General features: G+C 44.2%; 1 protein-coding gene across 1 annotated transcript in view; it reads right to left on the reverse strand.

Annotated features, from left to right (window-relative positions):
• Positions 1 to 17367, reverse strand: part of prickle3 (prickle homolog 3) — a 100496-nt gene extending 83129 nt beyond the window's left edge. Inside the window, exon 1 of the mRNA XM_060931425.1 lies at positions 17037 to 17367. Within this exon, the coding sequence (XP_060787408.1) occupies positions 17037 to 17078 (42 nt within the window). The 5' untranslated portion in view covers positions 17079 to 17367. The remainder of the gene's footprint in view (positions 1 to 17036) is intronic.
• Positions 17368 to 21232: the final 3865 nt, after the last annotated feature.

A 21232-nucleotide genomic window follows, 5' to 3' on the forward strand; every position in this document is an offset into this window, starting at 1 on the left:
AACGCTAACATATAAATTATACAAGAGGAAGATGGATTTTGAGATCAAATGCAATGGATCCGTTAAAGAGCTTCGTTGCACGTTAACTTGTCTTGGCAGGATGTGGCTAGAAAGAAACATGCTGAAGAATTGCGAAATCAAGATTTCTGCCAACCAGAGTGCGAGAATATCCGTTTCCCACTGCTGCTATCAGTGTACTGATACGAGAGGCTCGTGTTTACCTGAGATAAGCTTGAGCGAAAAGTTAAGGAAGATAAACAGATGAAAAGTATAGCGATGTGCTGCGGTATAGAGCGGTGAAGAATTTCGCCGACACTGCGTTTTGTGGCTTAAAGGAAGATGGCCTCCCTCCTCTCACTGTGCGACAGGATGCTCCCAAGGTTTTCTTCCCATCCGCACCCTCGGGAAATATTTCCTCTCGGCAGCCACCTGACCAGGCCAAAATTTCACAACACGACACTAGACGTGCAACAATAGTCTGGTACAAAGCTCTGTGCAAAAACAACACCACTGCTGAGCGCTGTTACTTTTCAGCATGTGATAAATATTAATATGATAATGGTACAAGATTTACTCTATGACTGAGCCTCGGTAAGTGTTCGCATACCGTAGGACTAGCTTGTTATACATTTACTGGCTAGAAGTCACAAGGTCATGGGCGTCTGGCACTGTGGCATGCTGGGAGAAGTGCAGTCAGATTGTCTGGTCATGATTAAAAAAAATATATGAGTGATTCCACGCTTATGGGTACTGAAATGGGGACATGAACTTATTCACCTAAAACCATTTCTTTTTTTACCATCAGGTCACAAAACATGTAATCTTTAATGAATATGTTAAAAGATAACTTTAATTTTCTGAGATGTAATAAAAACATATTTATATGCCAAAGTCAAGCCTATGAGTTCCAAAATGATGTCTGTTACATTACTTCTGTTACGATTGTCCATCCCGCGTCTGTTACAAATTAATTACAATCTAGCTATATACCATGTTAATCTTATTGAAAGAATGTGTATGTTTATTCTACTACACATGTTTATTAATTATATTTGCTAAAACATCACCTTCCTATGTTTCAAAAAGTAATTCTACATTGTTAAAATTGAGAATATATATGTCCACAACACTTCTGTTACGTTCTGACTTTGGCATATAAATATGTTTTTATTACATCTCAGAAAATTAAAGTTATCTTTTAACACATCATTCATTAAAGATTACATGTTTTGTGACCTGATGGTAAAAAAAAAAGAAATGGTTTTAGGTGAATTTTTAAAAATAAGTTCATGTCCCCATTTCAGTACCCATAAGCGTGGAATCACTCATATATCTTTATGCATGGGGGGAAATAAACCCATCAAATTTCAACGTCCCACTGAACCATAAGTGTCCATGACACGTGATTGCTTTTAAAATGTCCTCCGAAAACACCATACGCATACTAGTTGTGTCTGCAGACCTTATTTCTACGTGAGAGGAGATGCAGAATTTACTTTTAGGTCTGTTCCTTTTCCTGCGTGCGATTTCTCGGCAGTTAAGGAACTCTCACTGAATAGAGAGCGCTTCCTCTAGGAAAGGAAAGCAGACAAAAACAATCCTACCGACTCCGTCCACTGTTTGCAACACCAAAAATCACAAGTTAATGAAAACTCAAGAGGTCGTCCGACCTCGCTGTGTGTTAAATCAGAAGAATCGAAAGGTTTTTGAATAAACCCGTGCTGAACTTTCCACGACACTTGATTTTCATTCAGTTTTAAAGAAACTTCCGACTTCATCTGCCTTAATGAGAAGGCGATTCAGACAGTCAGCACATGAGCATTACGCAAATGATTTTGTCCCACCAGGTATCTACTTAAAGTGATGGTTCTCAAGGTGGGTTCCAGGTACCAAAGGAGAACTGAAGTCATTTTTAAACTTGCTTTATTTCTTAATTAACGTGTTATTCAATGACGTTTTCCGTTTTAGTAACCTTATATCGTGACTTGTATTGGCAACTAATGCCGCTTTTCCACTACCAACGCGGCTGAGTGGGGCTGAGCCGTGCCGTGCTGAGTTGGGCTGAGTCGAGCTGAGTGGGGCTGTTGGAGTTGCATTTCGACTACAACCGCGCTGAACCGTGCTGGCTGGAAGTGGGTGGACACATTGGGTGGAGTTAGCGAAAGTGGGTGGACGTCACGTGATGTCGTTAGGTGGCACAAACAGTGACATCAGTGACCTTTTAAGCGGTAGTCTCACGACCCGGATAGTAAACAATAAACATGGAGTCGTTAGTGTTGCTGGTCTTGGTGCTGTGGCTTGTTGACACCGACAACGCCAACAGATACTGGCAAGAGCGTATAGATGAGGCGAGGCGCATAAGGCTTCAGAAATTCTCGTAATTCTTCTTCTTCCGGGTTTACGGTGTTTACAGATCCCAGCGTGCTCGCGGGGCGTGTGTGGGCATGTGAGGACACTCCTCCTCACCAATCAGTGCACAGGGGAGTGTCTCCTCACGCCCCTAGCCCCACTCGGCTTGGTTTGGCTCGCTTCAGCCCTACTCCAAAACCGTGCGAGTTTTGGGTGCTGAGTAGGGCTGAAGCGAGCGGAGTCGTGCTGTTCTGAGGTAGTTGAAACGTGAGCCGTGTCAGGCTGAAGTGAGCTGAAGCGAGCTGAAAAAGGGTAGTGGAAAAGGGCCATAATTGCAATAGGCCATTTGCAGGAATTGGTCACGTGTCAATTTTCCCTATAGCAACAAGCCCGTGGTGGGCAAGCTAACTTGACATTCCTTGACAACCATAAGAGTTTGACTGGCGATGCGAAGCAATCCATTTCTATAATAGCCATTTTTACCTTTTCTACTGTCTTTTTTGACCTGAATTTTCGTGTGCACCTGGAAAAGGTTTGTGGTTTTAACTTCTGTCATACGTTAAAGCGAATCATTGGCTGTAAAAGAGAGTTTTTTGGACTCAAGTTGGTCACCGCTGAAAGTGCAGGATCTCATGGTCAAAAAACCTGGACAGGGTGCAAACTATAGTAAGCGAATGATAAAGGTAGAAAAGGAGAAATTATAAGTTATAAACATACCTGAGAAATCCGCCATTTCGCACGTGAATTTCTTTCGGCGGTGACCAACTTGAGTCCAAAAAACTCTCTTTTACAGCCAAGGATTCGCTTTAACTTACGACAGAAGTTAAAACCACAAACTTTTTACAAGCGCACACGAAAATTCGGGTCAAAAAAAGACAGTAGAAAAGGTAAAAACGGCTATTATAGAAATGGGTTGCTTCGCATCGCCAGTCAAACTCTTATGGTTGTCAAGGAATGTCAAGTTAGCTTGCCCACCAGGGGCTTGTTGCTATGGGGGAAAATGGACACATGACCAATTCCTGCAAATGGCCTATTAAATATTATCCTTATCGGCCTATTCGGTTTTTAGCCATGTTGAATTTAGTTCGTTTGGTCCACGGCAGGCGTCGCTTATCCGCACGATCTTCACGAGACTTGTGCGAGACTTTGAAACGTGAAGTGTCAGCCAGGTGTCAGTGCCGCCATTTTGAAAACTGTTTTCCAAACGAAATATTGCACAAAAACGAGTTTAAATGACGATTACTGCCTACTTTTTTCAAACTTTCCTGATTGCTATCAAAACTTCCGGCTTGATTACATCAGCATTCGAAAGAGGGCGCGCGCGTCTTTTGACAACCCCTGTATCCGAAATCGCTCCCTACTCACTATATAGAGCACTATATAGTGAGGATGCCATTTTGTAGTGCTGTCCGAAACCTTAGTGAGGATTATTTACACCTTATATAGTGCACTCAAAGTATCCCACAATGCATCACGAAAAGTAGTGTACAACCGATGGTCACGAATCAAAGCAATATATCCCATCATGCATTGCGGTCGTGCTGAAAGAAATCAAATTAAAAGTCTCAAATTTAATTTAATAAAAGGCAGCGGCAAAGAAGAAAGTATTTAGCCTTGATTTTTTTTTAAACTGAAAGATGCAGGTACTTTGTATTGATTAATGTGGGAAATACTCTCAGTATAATATGTATTTCTCACAAATGTATTTATTATTTTGAAAACCCACCAGCCGCCTGATCTGGCACGTTTTAACTGTGCGACAGTAATGATGTAAATACCAGCACGATGGACTAGTGTCCGAAAGCGTTTTTTCATTTTACCAATGAGCTCACTATATAGTCCTCTATACAGTGAGTCCCTAAATAGGGAGTAGGGAGTAGTGAACAAGTGAGTGATTTCGAACAAAGAGAATGTTGGCAGATGTCGGTCACTTTGATTTCCGCTGTACGTTTTACTTCCGTCCTACGATGTCTTGCACAGGTCTCAGCGAATCTCGTTTACGGCCGTTGCTTTGACATGTGGACTGATATATCACATAGCGTATTTCAAACACTCATAACTTGCTATAGCAGTGACCAAATAGCTATCAAAAATGCATTCCTATATTTAATAAAATGAGATAAATAGAATTTTGATAATAAAAAAATTGCCTTCAGTTCTCCTTTAAATGATTAGGGGTCCAAGCAAAAAAATGTGTTCCATCTCTGGGAAGTTCAGGAATGGAAAAAATATTGTTTGACAAATTTAAATCATGTTCAGACAAGAGCGCTCCAAGAGCACAATATCCCCTGCTGGCAGTGATGCCATAACTCTGGTAAAATGCGACTGAATTGAACAAAATTGCAATATGCGTATTACCGACATATAACAAAGAATCCTGCCAAGTTTCGTGAAATTCCTCCAAAAATTGTGAGATGAGTTGATTTCAGAAGGCGAGTACCCTTCCCGGGACGGACAGACGGACATCGCCACGACATAATTCCCCTTCAGGCCTTTCGGCCAGCGGGGGATAAAAATTGTGAGGGAAGTTGATTTCAGAAAGCAAGCACACCTTGATGAAATTGCCAAAGTACAAGTTTGTTAATAATCAAGGGCATAACTCTGGTAAAATCTGCCCAAATTAAACGAAATTTCAATATGCGTATAACTGTCATATAACAAAGCCTTTTGCCAAGTTTGGTGAAATTCCTCCACAAACTGAGAGGAGCTGATTTCAGAAGAACGTACACCCTCATGAAATTGTCAAATTACAAGTTATTTAATCAAGGGTCAAAACTCTGGTAAAATTTTCACAAACTAAATTAAATCGCAATATACGTATTACCATCATATAACAAGGCCTTTTGCCAAGTTTGGTGAAATTCCTCCAAAGATTGTGAGAGGAGTTGATGTCAGAAGGAAAACGCACTCTCGTGAAACTGCCAAATTATAATTGTGTTAATCAAAGGCTGTAACTCTGGTAAAATGTGACCGAATTTAACGAAATTACAATATGCATATTACTGATATATAACAAAGAATCCTGCCAAATTTTGTGAAATTCCCCCAAAAATTGTGAGAGGAGTTGATTTCAGAAGGTGAGTACCCTTCCCAGGACGGACGGACAGACGGACATCGCCATGACATAATCCCCCTTCGGGCCTTTCGGCCAGCGGGGGATAACAATAACCAAGTGTGTCAGTGGAATTTGTTTTACAGTTAAAGGTGTCCCTGGCTGCAAAACATTTGAGAACCCTGACTTGAAGGTAGATGAAGCAGGAAAATACAGAACGACAACACTTCTTATAGCATCAGAAACACAAAACACTAGTTTTAGAAACTATATTGCAATATATGTGTCCTTCACGTACAACACTGTTTGCCTTCCAAAACTAAAATGTATTCACCTAGTTTACTCAAAGAGCTATTAAGTGTTTAATAGACGTTATTCTATCTACATTCACTGGATATGAGCAATCGCGTGCTCTGATTGGCTACTCTACTACTAGGCTATCAGCTCATACACCGTGAGTAGAGAAAAACAAAATGGCGGAGCGTTTTGCTGAACCAACCGGGGATGAAATAAAAACTCTACTCGAAAACAACCCACCCAAAAAACAAAAAAAGCAACAAAATATGGAATGAAAGTATTTGATGGCAAGAACATATCTTTTTTTTTTTCAAGAATTATTATTATAGCATTTTTCACAAATTGCTCCTGTCATTTCACCGGTTTGTTCACATTCATCTTTAAACGTTAAAATTTGTTGATTTTTTTAGACTGGTTCAAAAGAAGTTTGAAATTTACATAACTGAAATGTCCAAGGAAGAATTAAATAAATGTCTAAAGCTAATCTATACCTCGGCACAACAGCAAGACGGCACTTTCTACAAAAAACAACACTATCGATTCATGCAGCCATCGATAGGTTTTTAAGAAGTCCGCCTAAGCGGAAATGAGTTTGTCGGACATTTTATATAAAAGTTTTTATTTATCAAATTTGCAAAAAATAAAAATGCTCCGTTTCTCAAAATCCAGTGAATGGGGATAGAATAAAACAATTATTCTACTCAATCTCCTCATACATGGCTTATAGCCGGGCTATCAGCTCAACAAAGTACACCACTCTAGCTTACCATATACCGTCAGCAAAAAAGAAAAACTTTCTGTGCAGGTATATGTTTGATCCCCAGATTACTAACAGTGTAAACATCCCCTCAAAGGGTACAACAGTGGACCCAAAGTTCAGATTCTTTTATTCTTAATTCATGTTCAGTACCTACTTTATCCCAGTCAGGGTTGTGTTGGATCTCAGGAAGAGTGGATTAGAACAGATCCTCGATCCATCTCAGGACAAAAGATGTGATTTTAAGGGTATTTTCACAATACACCTTCTGAGCATGTTCTAAGAGGTTTGATTAGTGTTGATTCTGGTGTGGTTGAGTTCAAAAGTTTGCATACCCCAGCACAAAATGAAGCAGACAAAGAAAATATTTTTGCTTTAAGCTCTGAATTGTTTGGATTTCCTTGCAGAGGTACATTTGTCTTTTTTTCATAATGGAAAACTTTTTTTTTCCCCACTCCACTGTACTGCTTAAAGGTGTATTAGGTGAAATTACTACCTTTTTTTCCCCAAGATTAGGTCTGGGTTCGACATCCACATACATATATAAGTATGAATGATTTTCATCTGGATGATTTCCCTGCCCCAAGAAACAAATCCCCACCTGTGTTTACAAAGCTCCTACACCATGATCTACACCAAGTGGCCCGTTGAGTAGATTGTCCAGAAAACGACGGACTGCAGGAGGTCCATCCAAACACAAACTAGCATACCAACCTGAAATGCGCTTTTCCAAATGGATTTTTTCAGCCACAAAGGTGGGGTTTACGTTAGACCGTATCAGCGGATCATCAGATTAACGTTTTTAAAAACGATTAGCGTGCACACAGCAACGCCAATACACGATTCGCGTGCACACAGCAACGCCAATACACGGATACGCTAATCACATGACTAATTCGGCACTTAAGTTGAGAAATGTGTCAGTGCGACTCATCGCTGCCTCCTCAGCGGCTGCGCTCCAAATCACTCCGCCCTGAACAGCGAGTACCCTCTGGAGGGTGCGCACTCCGGCCCTGCGTAGCTCACAGAGCGCGCGAGTGAAGCGCACGAGCAGTGATTCGGGACTGAGCCGCTGTGCGCAAGTCACTTACCACTTGCAAGTGGAAGGATGGCAAGCCTAAAGACCATCATAACTACACAATGGGCAGTATTTGCATCAGTATTTGCAGTATTTTCATACTTTTATACTCTTTAATGAAAGGGGATACAAGGCGGAAGTCCGCGCCGTTTTTCAGCAGTTGCGTCACATGACCAACGCCAGTGAATCAGGAAGGTGGATGTCACAGTGACGTTGTCCAGTGACGACGCCAGCTAGAGCTCAGCACAGCGTATCCGCGTATTCTCAATGTTTACACAGCACCGGACCAGACATGATCTGGATTGAATACGTGGACCCTGGCGGATTCCCGTTTCCCGGCGTTTCCAGGCGTTTTAATGTAAACAGACAGTGCATCCGCGAAGAAAACGAGACAGATACGGTCTAATGTAAACTTGGCCTTAAAGTGCATATCACGGGTAAATTCAGGAGCAAGATCAATGTAATTCTCCTATTTTATATTAAACTTTGGTCAAATATCTGTCACATTTTGCATTTTGTGCAATTTTTTTTTACCTTGCGCAATACCAGAAAAATTCAGTTGAAATCAAGCCATTTGAGGCGAACTGGTCCGCCTCTGAAAAAACTTGGCATTTGGATTTCCCGGGAAACACTGATTTTCGTGACGTCGCATGCGGGACACCTCCGTCTGAATCCTACGTCAGCGCTGGCTTGTTTATGAGAAAACGACCTGGTGGTTTTCTGCAAATTTCTTCAACGTTATCACGTAATTATTAAAATGGTTAACAGATGTATCGTAGGAGGGTGTAGCAACACCAATCTTGATGGGATTAGTACTCATCGTTTTCCAAAAGACCGGACAATGAGAGAGAAATGGGAGCGCTTGGTGTACACAGGCTGTGCACTGAAACCGTGCAAAGCTCTCGCAGCCTGCTGGCGCTTCCGCAGGTAACGTCACGAATGTGGCTCCAGACTCCCTTGGGATTTTTCCAGATGCGTTTTGTTATTTTATTTTTTTCTGCTGTAGACAGATGGCCTTGTGCAAAATTACCCTTCTGGATGAGTGTGTAAAGGGACATACTTTCATATAAAAAACAAAAAAACAAAATTGGTCCAGGATATGCACTTTACACTTTATACACTTCTGCTGAGGCCATGGCTTAACTTATATTCTTATTTTTTTTAAGTGTGTTTTAGCCTATATAGTAGAGAGCAGGGAGATTTGGAATGGGGAGAATTAGGACAGTTTGCGTTCCCATAAATTAGTTTCAACCAATCAGATTTTAGATGTTGCCCCCAGCGTAATCTACTTCCTTTGGAGTCACAAATCTGGACACTGCAGAAAGGTTTATGCAATTCAATATTTTTGTCAAACAAAACTTGTATTTTCTACTTCACCTCTACCTCCATTCTAGGGTGTAATGTACGGTGAACGCAGGATTTGTTAAGCTTCGGTCACAACCAGCCGTATGTGCTCCTACGGCCGGTCTACGTGCAAAAAACGCAAGAAACGCACAGAGGGCGCGCGTGAAACGCACGGAGGGCGCGCGTGTGACGTGCTGATTTTCGAGCCGTAGACTGGCCGCAGAGGTTCTTTGTCATGTCAAACAAACTCTACGGGCACTTACGTTTTTTTCAGGTTGCAAGACAAACTTATGGCCAACGCGTGTCTTTCTCCACGAACAAAAAAAAAACCCAGTGATTTGGGAAACGCCAAAAATCGCACTGCCAAAAAATCGTACGTCCAGTTGTGACCTAGGCTTTAGGAATTAAAGTATGTAGCCTGGAGTTACCATATATAGAGAACATTACACGGTGGTGCAAAGATATGAAGTTTACTTTCAGGTAGTGAACATATTCACGAGTGAGTGAAGCAAACAAGTGATATTTTTCAACACGAGAGATAAACTTCATATCTTTACTCCACTGTGTAATGTTCTTTATATTATAGACATATCCACAAAAAATTACACAAGTTAATCAAAAGTATTTTAATTTTGAACCAGTTTGCCATTTTGACAGCGCGCGTCAAGTCAACACTGGGAGTGACGTCATCGGAGTGAAATATCGGAAAACATTTCACTCAGATCCACGATGTATTTTGTTTGAAAAATGTGAGTTTTTCAACACGTGAAGAAGTTAAACTTCATATCTTCAAGCCAACATGTGACGTTCTTTTTAATATCTATAGGCACATTCACAAACAAAAAGTATCCAAATTTATCAAAACAATTCAGCGATTTCCTCACGACCGACATATAGAGATTTATGTCACGGTTTTGGTTCTCTATGTCCCAGACGTAACTCGTATGAAAAATACAAGTAGCATATTTCTCATTAAAACACTCGTGTCCATGTAATATACGAGGGTAAGTCAAAAAGTTCTAAGACAAATGAAAAAAAATCTTTATTTATGAAAATAACAAAGCTATTTCTCGACATATCCTCCATTAAAGTCTAAACACTTCTGCAAGCGATGTTTCCATTGGAGAATTCCTTCTTTGTATTCCTTTTTTGAAATTATAACATCTGTCTTAGAACTTTTTGACTTACCCTCGTATAGTATTATTTATTAAAACTTAAATTCTGGGGGAAAAACATTTAAGATTTTTTTTCCCAAAATGGCCAGATGGGGAGAGTTGGGACAGTCCATCATGTTACAGGTTTTTTTCTTGTGATTTACAAATATAAACTTGTTTAAAATATTGTTAAAAATGTGGGTGTGTCCCTGCATGAGGATTAAACTTATTTCATTCCTTCTTGAGAATGGAACTGTTTTGTCTCGTCAGGTTTTGGGTAAACTGACTTTTTTTCTATTGCTATACCAGCACTGTGTGTCATACAGTTCATATGTAATGAGTTTTTATGACGAATAAAAATTAAAACATTTAGGCCTAGGTATTTTATTTTTGTCCCATGTCTCCCCACAAAAAAAAATTAAATAATGACAAAAAAAGTGAAACCTGAAGGCCGGTATACAGTATGTGACAAGTTGAGAAACTAATGTTGTGGTAGGAGGGTATAGTCAATACTCTCTAATGCAATATGAATGTGGCTGATACCTGCAAACAATTTCACACCATCTATCCTGTACAGGCAAGCTGGAGCCTATCCCAGCTGACTATGGGCGAGAGGCGGGGTACACCCTGGACAAGTCGCCAGGTCATCACAGGGCTGACACATAGGTGGTGTTTACATTAGACCGTATCAGCGGATCATCAGATTAACGTTTTTAAAACGATTCGCGTGCACACAGCAACGCCAATACACGATTCGCGTGCACACAGCAACGCCAATACACGGATACGCTAATCACATGACTAATTAGACGTCACGTCACATGATCCCAGTGCATATCGGGCATGCGCAAGTCACTCACCACTTGCAAGTGGAAGGATGGCAAGCGAACACCTTCTCCAGCAGATAAACACACCTGGCTGTGATGTTCATGTTCTCACTGAGCTTAATCTCCTGAAGGAGGTAAATAAGTTGAAATGTGTAAATAAACCTCAGCGCTTCCTCCTGCGCTCCAAATCACTCCGCCCTGAACAGCGAGTGCCCTCTGGAGGGTGCGCACTCCGGCCCTGCGCAGCTCACAGAGCGCGCGAGTGAAGCGCACGAGCAGTGATTCGGGACTGAGCGGCTGTGTGTGTGATCCCAACGCCAGCGAATCAGGAGGGTGGATGTCACAGTGACGTTGTCCAATGACGACGTCAGCTAGAGCTCAGCACTGCGTTTCCTCGTTCCTCAATGTTTACACAGCACCGGATCAGATACGAACTGGGTTGAAAACGTGGGCCCTGGCGGATTCAAGTTGTTCCACCTGTGGAGTCGTTTCCCGGCGTTTTAATGTGCACGGACAGTGCATCCGCGACGAAAACGAGACGGATACGGTCTTATGTAAACACCACCATAGACACAAACAACCATTCACACCTACGGTCAATTTAGAGCCACCAGTTAACCTAGCCTGCATGTCTTTGGACTGTGGGGGAAACCGGAGCACCCGGAGGAAACCCACGCGGACACGGGGAGAACATGCAAACTCTGAACAGAAAGGTCCTCGCCGGCCATGAACCCAGGACCTTCTTGCTGTGAGGCGACAGTGCTAACCAATACACCACCGTGCCACCCCCACACAAATAATAATAATAGTAGTAAAAAATTACCTATTGTCCCTTTAATATATCCATCCATTATCTGTAGCCACTTATCCTGTCCTACAGGGTCGCAGACAAGCTGGAGCCTATCCCAGCTAACTATAGCCGAGAGGCAGGGTACACCCTGGACAAGTCGTCAGGTCATCGCAGGGCTGACACATACAGTGCGTTTACATGCACATAGAGAAAATCGAATTTCTGCTGTTGCTCGACTGAAATTGAAGTTCTAAATGCCATGGAAACACCTTAGCTCGGCTGAAACTGAACCGAACTTGATTTCTCGTAATCGAGCTACGCGACCTAGATTATGCGATTTTTGCCGAGCTACTTAGTGCATGTAAACCCCATCGAGCTACGTAGTCGAGCTACTTACTTCAGCACTGCCCCTTCCAGAAGTGACGAGTGACGAGACCACAAGCGGGAAACACGACAGCCTCGGTCGGCATGACAACAGTAGTAGCGAGCAGCAGAAGTGGTCAGGAGGAACAAATGAAGAAGAGAAAATGGCGAGCAGAAACGTGCACTTCTGGAGCAATGAGGAGACAGAGTTCATGCTCATTCAGCTTAAGGAGTTGAATATATTAAAATTCATGGACGGGAGAAAAACGCGCAATGGAGAACACGGAACTGATAACTTTGTTTACACTCTTGAATAGCTCTTCTTCATGACGACAACCGGAAGTGTACCAACACGATGGGGCGTGTAGCACCACCTGTGGCTCGGGTGCACAATGCACCTCACACAATAGCTCGATTTCCTTGTGTGCATGTAGGATTGGATTTCTCTGGCACCCCTGCTGGGACCCTTTGCTCGATTACCGACAGCAGCTCGATTTGGATGTGCATGTAAACGTACTGATAGAGACAAACAACCATTCACACCTACAGTCAATTTAGAGCCACCAATTAGCCTAACCTGCATGTCTTTGGGCTGTGGGGAAAACCGGAGCACCCAGAGGAAACCTGCGCGGAGACGGGGAGAACATGCAAACTCAACACAGAAAGGCCCTCGTTGGCTGCTGGGCTCGAACCCAGACCTTCTTGCTGTGAGGCGACAGTGCTAACCACTACACCACACAAATAATCATAATAATAATAATAATAATAATAGTAGTAGTAGTAGTAATAATAATACACTACCGTTCAAAAGTTTGGGGTCACTTTGAAATGTCCTTATTTTTGAAAGAAAAGCACTGTTCTTTTCAATGAAGGTCACTTTAAACTAATCAGAAATCCACTCTATACATTGCTAATGTGGTAAATGACTATTCTAGCTGCAAATGTCTGGTTTTTGGTGCAATATCTCCATAGGTGTATAGAGGCCCATTTCCAGCAACTCTCACTCCAGTGTTCTAATGGTACAATGTGTTTGCTCATTGCATCAGAAGGCTAATGGATGATTAGAAAACCCTTGTACAATCATGTTAGCACAGCTGAAAACAGTTGAGCTCTTTAGAGAAGCTATAAAACTGACCTTCCTTTGAGCAGATTGAGTTTCTGGAGCATCACATTTGTGGGGTCGATTAAATGCTCAAAATGGCCAGAAAAATGTCTTGACTATATTTTCTATTCATTTTACAACTTATGGTGGTAAATAAAAATGTGACTTTTCATGGAAAACACAAAATTGTCTGGGTGACCCCAAACTTTTGAACGGTAGTGTAATATGCCCCTTTTCCACCAAAGCAGTTCCAGGGCTGGTTCAGGGCCAGTGCTTAGTTTGGAACCGGGTTTTCTGTTTCCACTCACAAGGAACTGGCTCTGGGGCCAGAAAAACCGGTTCCAGGCTAGCACCAACTCTCTGCTGGGCCAGAGGAAAGAACCGCTTACGTCAGCGGGGGGGGGGGGGGGGGGGGGGGGGCCGAGTTGTTAAGACCAACAACAATAACAAGACCGTGAAAGATCGCCATTTTTAAGCGACGAGAAGCAGCAGCTGTACAAACGCGAAGTCATCCATTATTATTATTGTTGTTGTTGTTGCTGCTGCTGCTTCTTCCGTGTTGTTTTTGCTTCGATATTCGCGCCGAGGTTTATGCAAACGTAGCGACGTAATTGACGTATACAGCGACGTAACTGACGTATACAGCGATGTAATGACATGTCTTCTCTTAGCACCGCGAGCTATGGAAAAGCAAACTGGTTCTCAGCTGGCTTGCAAGTTGAACGAGTTGTGAACCAGCACCGGCCCCGAACCAGCCCTGGAACTGACTTGGTGGAAAAGGGGTAATAGTAGTAGTAGTAAAAATCGCCTATTGCCCCTTTAACATACATGTCAACCTTTGGTCAATCAAACCTGTATAACCAACCTCCAAAATCCGTATTTCCCTTATAAAATCTGTATAAGATGCAAATTAAAATAATTTACCTAAAATTTGAATGATAATTAACAATGATATATCCCAGTTACTTTTTATTCAATATTAATAACAATAAACCTTCAGAATGAATACAAAGCTCCAGTGTTTGACAAAAACACAAAGTGTTATCAGCGTAGTTACGAAGGAAATACTTCGTTGTTTGGAGACAGGTTTCACCGAGCGGCTATTATGCGCGAGACTTCATATTAGCCACAAAGTCAGGAAAATTTGTTCGTAAAATTACGTTATAATGACCAAATACAATGAAAAGTATTTTTCCAATCTCACCTGTGAAAGGTAATCCCATGTGATCTTGTTTGGACGGTAAACCTGGCGGCGAGGATGACGTATGATTCTACGCAGAAGGCGGCGTCTATTGGCCCTTTTCCACTACCCTTTTTCAGCTCACTTCAGCTCACTTCAGCCCGACACGGCTCGCGTTTCGACTACCAAAAAACAGCACGACTCAGCTCGCTTCAGCCCTGCTTAGCCCCTAAAACTCGCACCGTTTTGGAGTGGAGCTGAAGCGAGCCAAAGCGAGCCGAGTGAGGTTGGGGGCGTGAGCAGACACTCCCCTGTGCACTGATTGGTGAGGAGGAGTGTCCTCACATGCCCACACACGCCCCGCGAGCACGCTGGGATCTGTAAACACCGCAAACCTGGAAGAAGAAGAATTACGAATTACGAGAATTTCTGAAGCCTTATGCGCCTCGCCTCATCTATACGCTCTTGCCAGTATCTGTTGGCGTTGTCGGTGACAACAAGCCACAGAACCAAGCCCAGCAACACTAACGACTCCATGTCCTCCATGTTTATTGTTTACTATCCGGGTCGTGAGACTCCCGCTTAAAAGCTCACTGATGTCACTGTTTGCGCTGCTTAACGACATCACGTGACGTCCACCCACTTTCGCTAACTCCACCCAATGTGTCCACCCACTTCCAGCCAGCACGGTTCAGCGCAGTTGTAGTCGAAATGCAACTCCAACAGCCCCACTCAGCTCGACTCAGCACGGCACGGCTCAGCCCGACTCAGCCGCATTTGTAGTGGAAAAGCGGCATATGTTTATATGTCTATGACTTCCCGGTTAGCGGGATACTCGCAATGCGGTGTGCGCATGATCAAAAGTGGAACGAAGTCTCGCTACCACAAGATAACGCGCGATTTCATAAGACTCTTTACTGGCTGTCTGTGGTGTACAGTACATTTGTAAATGTTATGCGTTCATCGTGGGAATTGATTATAGCTCTAAATAAATATTGAAGTTTTTTTAAAGAATCCGTATAACTTTATTTATACGCCCGTATACTACGTTTATTGAATCAAATCTGTATAAAATACAGACATTCCGTATAGGTTGACATGTATGCTTTAATATCTCATTCTCATCTCATTATCTCTAGCCGCTTTATCCTTCTACAGGGTCACAGGCAAGCTGGAGCCTATCCCAGCTGACTACGGGCGAAAGGCAGGGTACACCCTGGACAAGTCGCCAGGTCATCACAGGGCTGACACATAGACACAGACAACCATTCACACTCACATTCACACCTACGGTCAATTTAGAGTCACCAGTTAACCTAACCTGCATGTCTTTGGACTGTGGGGGAAACCGGAGCACCCGGAGGAAACCCACGCGGACACGGGGAGAACATGCAAACTCCGCACAGAAAGGCCCTCGCCGGCCACGGGGCTCGAACCCGGACCTTCTTGCTGTGAGGCGACAGTGCTAACCACTACACCACCATGCCGCCCGCAAGCCAGACTATAACATGAAATGTACAAGCAAAAATAATTTCTGCCACTAGGTAGGGTTGTCTTGGTGAAATTTCCTCTCTGCATTTAACCCATCTGAAACGGTGAACACACACACGAGCAATGAGCACACACACACATCCAGAGCAGTGGGCAGCCATGCTAACAGCGCCCGGGGAGCAGTTGGGAGTTCAGTGCCTCGCTCAAGGGCACCTCAGCCCAATGCCGTCCCATATTAACCTAACCGCATGTCTTTGGACTGTGGGGGAAACTGGAGCGCCCGGAGGAAACCCACACAAACTCCACACAGAAAGGCCCTCGCCAACCGCTGGGTTCGAACCCAGAACCTTCTTGCTATGAGGCGACCGTGCTAACCACTATACCACCGTGCCGCCCCAAAAATGCTATTATAATAATTCTTCATTCTCATCTCATTATCTCTAGCCGCTTTATCCTTCTACAGGGTTGCAGGCAAGCTGGAGCCTATCCCAGCTGACTACGGGCGAAAGGCGGGGTACACCCTGGACAAGTCGCCAGGTCATCACAGGGCTGACACATAGACACAAACAACCATTCACACTCACATTCACACCTACGGTCAATTTAGAGTCACCAGTTAACCTAACCTGCATGTCTTTGGACTGTGGGGGAAACCGGAGCACCCGGAGGAAACCCACGCGGACACGGGGAGAACATGCAAACTCCGCACAGAAAGGCCCTCGCCGGCCACGGGGCTCGAACCCAGGACCTCCTTGCTGTGAGGCGACAGTGCTAACCACTACACCACCATGCCGCCCCCCTTTAATATAGTTGTATTTAATTTAAGAGGTAGCCATGATTCGGCTCAGGTAAATATGACGTCAGAGCCTATTGGCTCCGCCCCATGTGGCATACAATGGTCGCATAAAGTTTAAAAAAAAAAAAAATACTAACAAGCTACTTAGGATTTAAAGAGTGAAACCTAAGCACATGTTGCGCGCACTGCCGAGGCCAGTAAAATAAGTTAAAGAACACAAAGCACAAGTGCGGAACTTTAGATGTCCCGGGGAAAAAAAAAAGAAAAAAGGTTCCCCAGGTAAACCGTAATGTGGCAAACAAAAGCAGACCTTCACACCGCTCAAATGAACCTGGGACAGATTGAAAAGAAAAGAAAAGGAAAAAGAAAAGAACAGAACAAAGTCCCACCTGGTGTGTGGGCGCGCGCGGCTCGGAGCGCGGTGATGTAAGCGATATAAAATGTCGAATCACTTACCGACCGGTTGGAGCGGCGCTTTCTGGAGCCGCGCGTGAACATGTCGAGGGGCCGAATTATAGCGCGAGCGTCCGAATGAACTTCCTCCGAGGAAACTGAACCGAGTCGCTCCACATGGATCCGCTGCTGCCCAGCCCGCGCGCGTCTGCACGAATTCCTGTCTCGCTCTCGTGCTGTTTATCTTTAGCCCCGGATTCCGGTACGTCACGTCATGTGGAGCAGCTCGCGGAGAGAAGTTGCCCGAGGTGAATAAGTAAACGGGCTACACCTACAGGACCGGGCTGTGCTCTGCTCTCTCCCTGTTCCTGTATGAACACACACACACTTCAGCTGCCAGAGATCCCTGACAGAAACCACACGGCTTGCTGCTCTAAACACTTTTGTAGCCTCCACTCTCCTTCAGCCTGGAACATCTAGACTCTCTGATACTTTCACCACATGTTGTCACAGCAAGAAGGTTCTGGGTTCGAGCCCAGCAGCCGGCGAGGGCCTTTCTGTGTGGAGTTTGTATGTTCTCCCCGTGTCCGCGTGGGTTTCCTCCGGGTGCTCCGGTTTCCCCCACAGTCCAAAGACATGCAGGTTAGGTTAACTGGTGACTCTAAATTGAGCGTAGGTGTGAATGTGAGTGTGAATGGTTGTCTGTGTCTATGTGTCAGCCCTGTGATGACCTGGCGACTTGTCCAGGGTGTACCCCGCCTTTCGCCCGTAGTCAACTGGGATAGGCTCCAGCTTGCCTGCGACCCTGTAGAACAGGATAAAGCGGCTACAGATAATGAGATGAGATGAGATGAGATGAGACGAGATCTCGACTCTCTGATACTTTCACCACATGTTGTCACAGCAAGAAGGTTCTGGGTTCGAGCCCAGCAGCCGGCGAGGGCCTTTCTGTGTGGAGTTTGCATGTTCTTCCCGTGTCCGCATGGGTTTCCTCTGGGTGCTCCGGTTTCCCCCACAGTCCAAAGACATGCAGGTTAGGTTAACTGGTGACTCTAAATTGGCCGTAGGTGTGAATGTGAGTGTGAATGGTTGTCTGTGTCTATGTGTCAGCCCTGTGATGACCTGGCGACTTGTCCAGGCTCCAGCTTGCCTGCGACCCTGTAGAACAGGATAAAGCGGTTAGAGATGATGAGATGAGATCTCGACTCTCTGATACTTTCACCACATGTTGTCACAGCAAGAAGGTTCTGGGTTCGAGCCCAGCAGCCGGCGAGGGTCTTTCTGTATGGAGTTTGCATGTTCTCCCCGTGTCTGCGTGGGTTTCCTCCGGGTGCTCCGGTTTCCCCCACAGTCCAAAGACATGCAGGTTAGGTTAACTGGTGACTCTAAATTGACCGTAGGTGTGAATGTGAGTGTGAATGGTTGTCTGTGTCTTTTACCCCTTTTCCACCAAGTCAGTCCCAGGGCTAGTTCGGGGCTGGTTCACAACTCATTCAACTTGCGAGCCAGCTGAGAACCAGTTTGCTTTTCCATAGCTCGGGGTGCTAAGGGAAGCCATGTCATTATGTCGCTGTATACGTCAGTTACGTTGCTGCATTTGCATAAACCTTGGCGCGAACATCGAAGCAGCAACAACACGGAGAAGAAGAAGCAGCAACAACAACAATAATAGATGACTTCGCGTTTGTACAGCTGCTGCTTCTCGTCGCTTAAAAATGGCGACCTTTCACAGTCTTGCTATTGTTGTTGGTCTTAACAACTCCCCCCCCCGCTGACATAAGCGGTTCTTTCCTCTGTCCCAGCAGAGAGTTGGTACTAGCCTGGAACTGGTTTTTCTGGCCCCAGAGCCAGTTCTTTGTCAGTGGAAACAGAAAACCCGGTTCCAAACTAAGCACTGGCCCCGAACCAGCCCTGGAACTGCTTTGGTGGAAAAGGGGGCCTTTCTGTGCGGAGTTTGCATGTTCTCCCCGTGTCTGTGTGGGTTTCCTCCAGGTGCTCCGGTTTCCCCCACAGTTTAAAGACATGCAGGTTAGGTTAATTGGTGACTCTAAATTGACCATAAGTGTGAGTGTGAATGGTTGTTTGTGTCTATGTGTCAGCCCTGTGATGACCTGGTGACTCGTCCAGGGTGTACCCCGCCTTTTGTCCGTAGTCAGCTGGGATAGGCTCCAGCTTGCCTGCGACCCTGTAGAACAGGATAAAGTGGCTAGAGATAATGAGATGAGATGAGAGCTAGACTCTCTGATACTTTCACCACATGGGTGGTGTAAGTTGTTAGAAGTTGTCACAGCAAGAAGGTTCTGGGTTCGAGCCCAGCAGCCGGCAAGGGCCTTTCTGTATGGAGTTTGCATGGAGTTTGCTAACCACTGCACCACTGTGCCGCCCCTCAAGGTCCCTAGGCCAAAAAGGTACATATATGGTCCCAATCAGTATATAAAGGGTACAAATAAGTACCTTCAAGGCTACTGCCCCAGTGACAAGCCAGTGTACCCTTAAACATACAATAATGTACTTTATTTTTTCTGAGTGTATGGTATGAAGGAAAATTGTAACTAGCTAACACACTAACAATGAATCAAAATGCTATCCTGTGTAGCAGCTTATCCTGTGTAGGGTTGCTGGCAAGCTCAAGCCTATTCCAGCTGACTATGGGCGAGAGGCGGGGTACACCCTGGACAAGTTGCCAGGTCATCGCAGGGCTGACACATAGACACAAACAACCATTCACACTCACACTCATGGTCAATTTAGAGTCACCAATTAACCTAACCTGCATGTCTTTAAACTGTGGGGGAAACCGGAGCACCTGGAGGAAACCCATGCAGGCACATGCAAACTCCACACAGAAAGGCCCCCGTCGGCCACTAGGCTCAAACCCAGGACCTTCTTGCTGTGAGGCAACAGTGCTAACCACTACACCACTGTGCCACCTCAAAATGCTAGTTTCTTATATACAACCCCGATTCCAAAAAAGTTGGGACAAAGAACAAATTGTAAATAAAAACAGAATGCAATAATGTGGAAGTTTCAAAATTCCATATTTTATTCAGAATAGAACATAGATGACATATCAAATGTTTAAACTGAGAAAATGTATCATTTAAAGAGAAAAATTAGGTGATTTTAAATTTCATGACAACAACACATCTCAAAAAAATTGGAATAAGGCCATGTTTACCACTGTGAGACATCCCCTTTTCTCTTTACAACAGTCTGTAAACGTCTGGGGACTGAGGAGACAAGTTGCTCAAGTTTAGGGATAGGAATGTTAACCCATTCTTGTCTAATGTAGGATTCTAGTTGCTCAACTGTCTTAGGTCTTTTTTGTCGTATCTTCCGTTTTATGATGCGCCAAATGTTTTCTATGGGTGAAAGATCTGGACTGCAGGCTGGCCAGTTCAGTACCCGGACCCTTCTTCTATGCAGCCATGATGCTGTAATTGATGCAGTATGTGGTTTGGCATTGTCATGTTGGAAAATGCAAGGTCTTCCCTGAAAGAGACGTCGTCTGGATGGGAGCATATGTTGCTCTAGAACCTGGATATACCTTTCAGCATTGATGGTGTCTTTCCAGATGTGTAAGCTGCCCATGCCACACACACTAATGCAACCCCATACCATCAGAGATGCAGGCTTCTGAACTGAGCGCTGATAACAACTCGGGTCGTCCTTCTCCTCTTTAGTCCAAATGACACGGCGTCCCTGATTTCCATAAAGAACTTCAAATTTTGATTCGTCTGATCACAGAACAGTTTTCTACTTTGCCACAGTCCATTTTAAATGAGCCTTGGCCCAGAGAAGACGTCTGCGCTTCTGGATCATGTTTAGATACGGCTTCTTCTTTGAACTATAGAGTTTTAGCTCGCAACGGCGGATGGCACGGTGAATTGTGTTCACAGATAATGTTCTCTGGAAATATTCCTGAGCCCATTTTGTGATTTCCAATACAGAAGCATGCCTGTATGTGATGCAGTGCCGTCTAAGGGCCTGAAGATCACGAGCACCCAGTATGGTTTTCCAGCCTTGACCCTTACGCACAGAGATTCTTCCAGATTCTCTGAATCTTTTGATGATATTATGCACTGTAGATGATGATATGTTCAAACTCTTTGCAATTTTACACTGTCGAACTCCTTTCTGATATTGCTCCACTATTTGTCGGCGCAGAATTAGGGGGATCGGTGATCCTCTTCCCATCTTTACTTCTGAGAGCCGCTGCCACTCCAAGATGCTCTTTTTATACCCAGTCATGTTAATGA

The sequence above is a fragment of the Neoarius graeffei genome, chromosome 10 (genome assembly GCF_027579695.1).
Source record: "Neoarius graeffei isolate fNeoGra1 chromosome 10, fNeoGra1.pri, whole genome shotgun sequence".
NCBI lineage: Eukaryota > Metazoa > Chordata > Actinopteri > Siluriformes > Ariidae > Neoarius > Neoarius graeffei.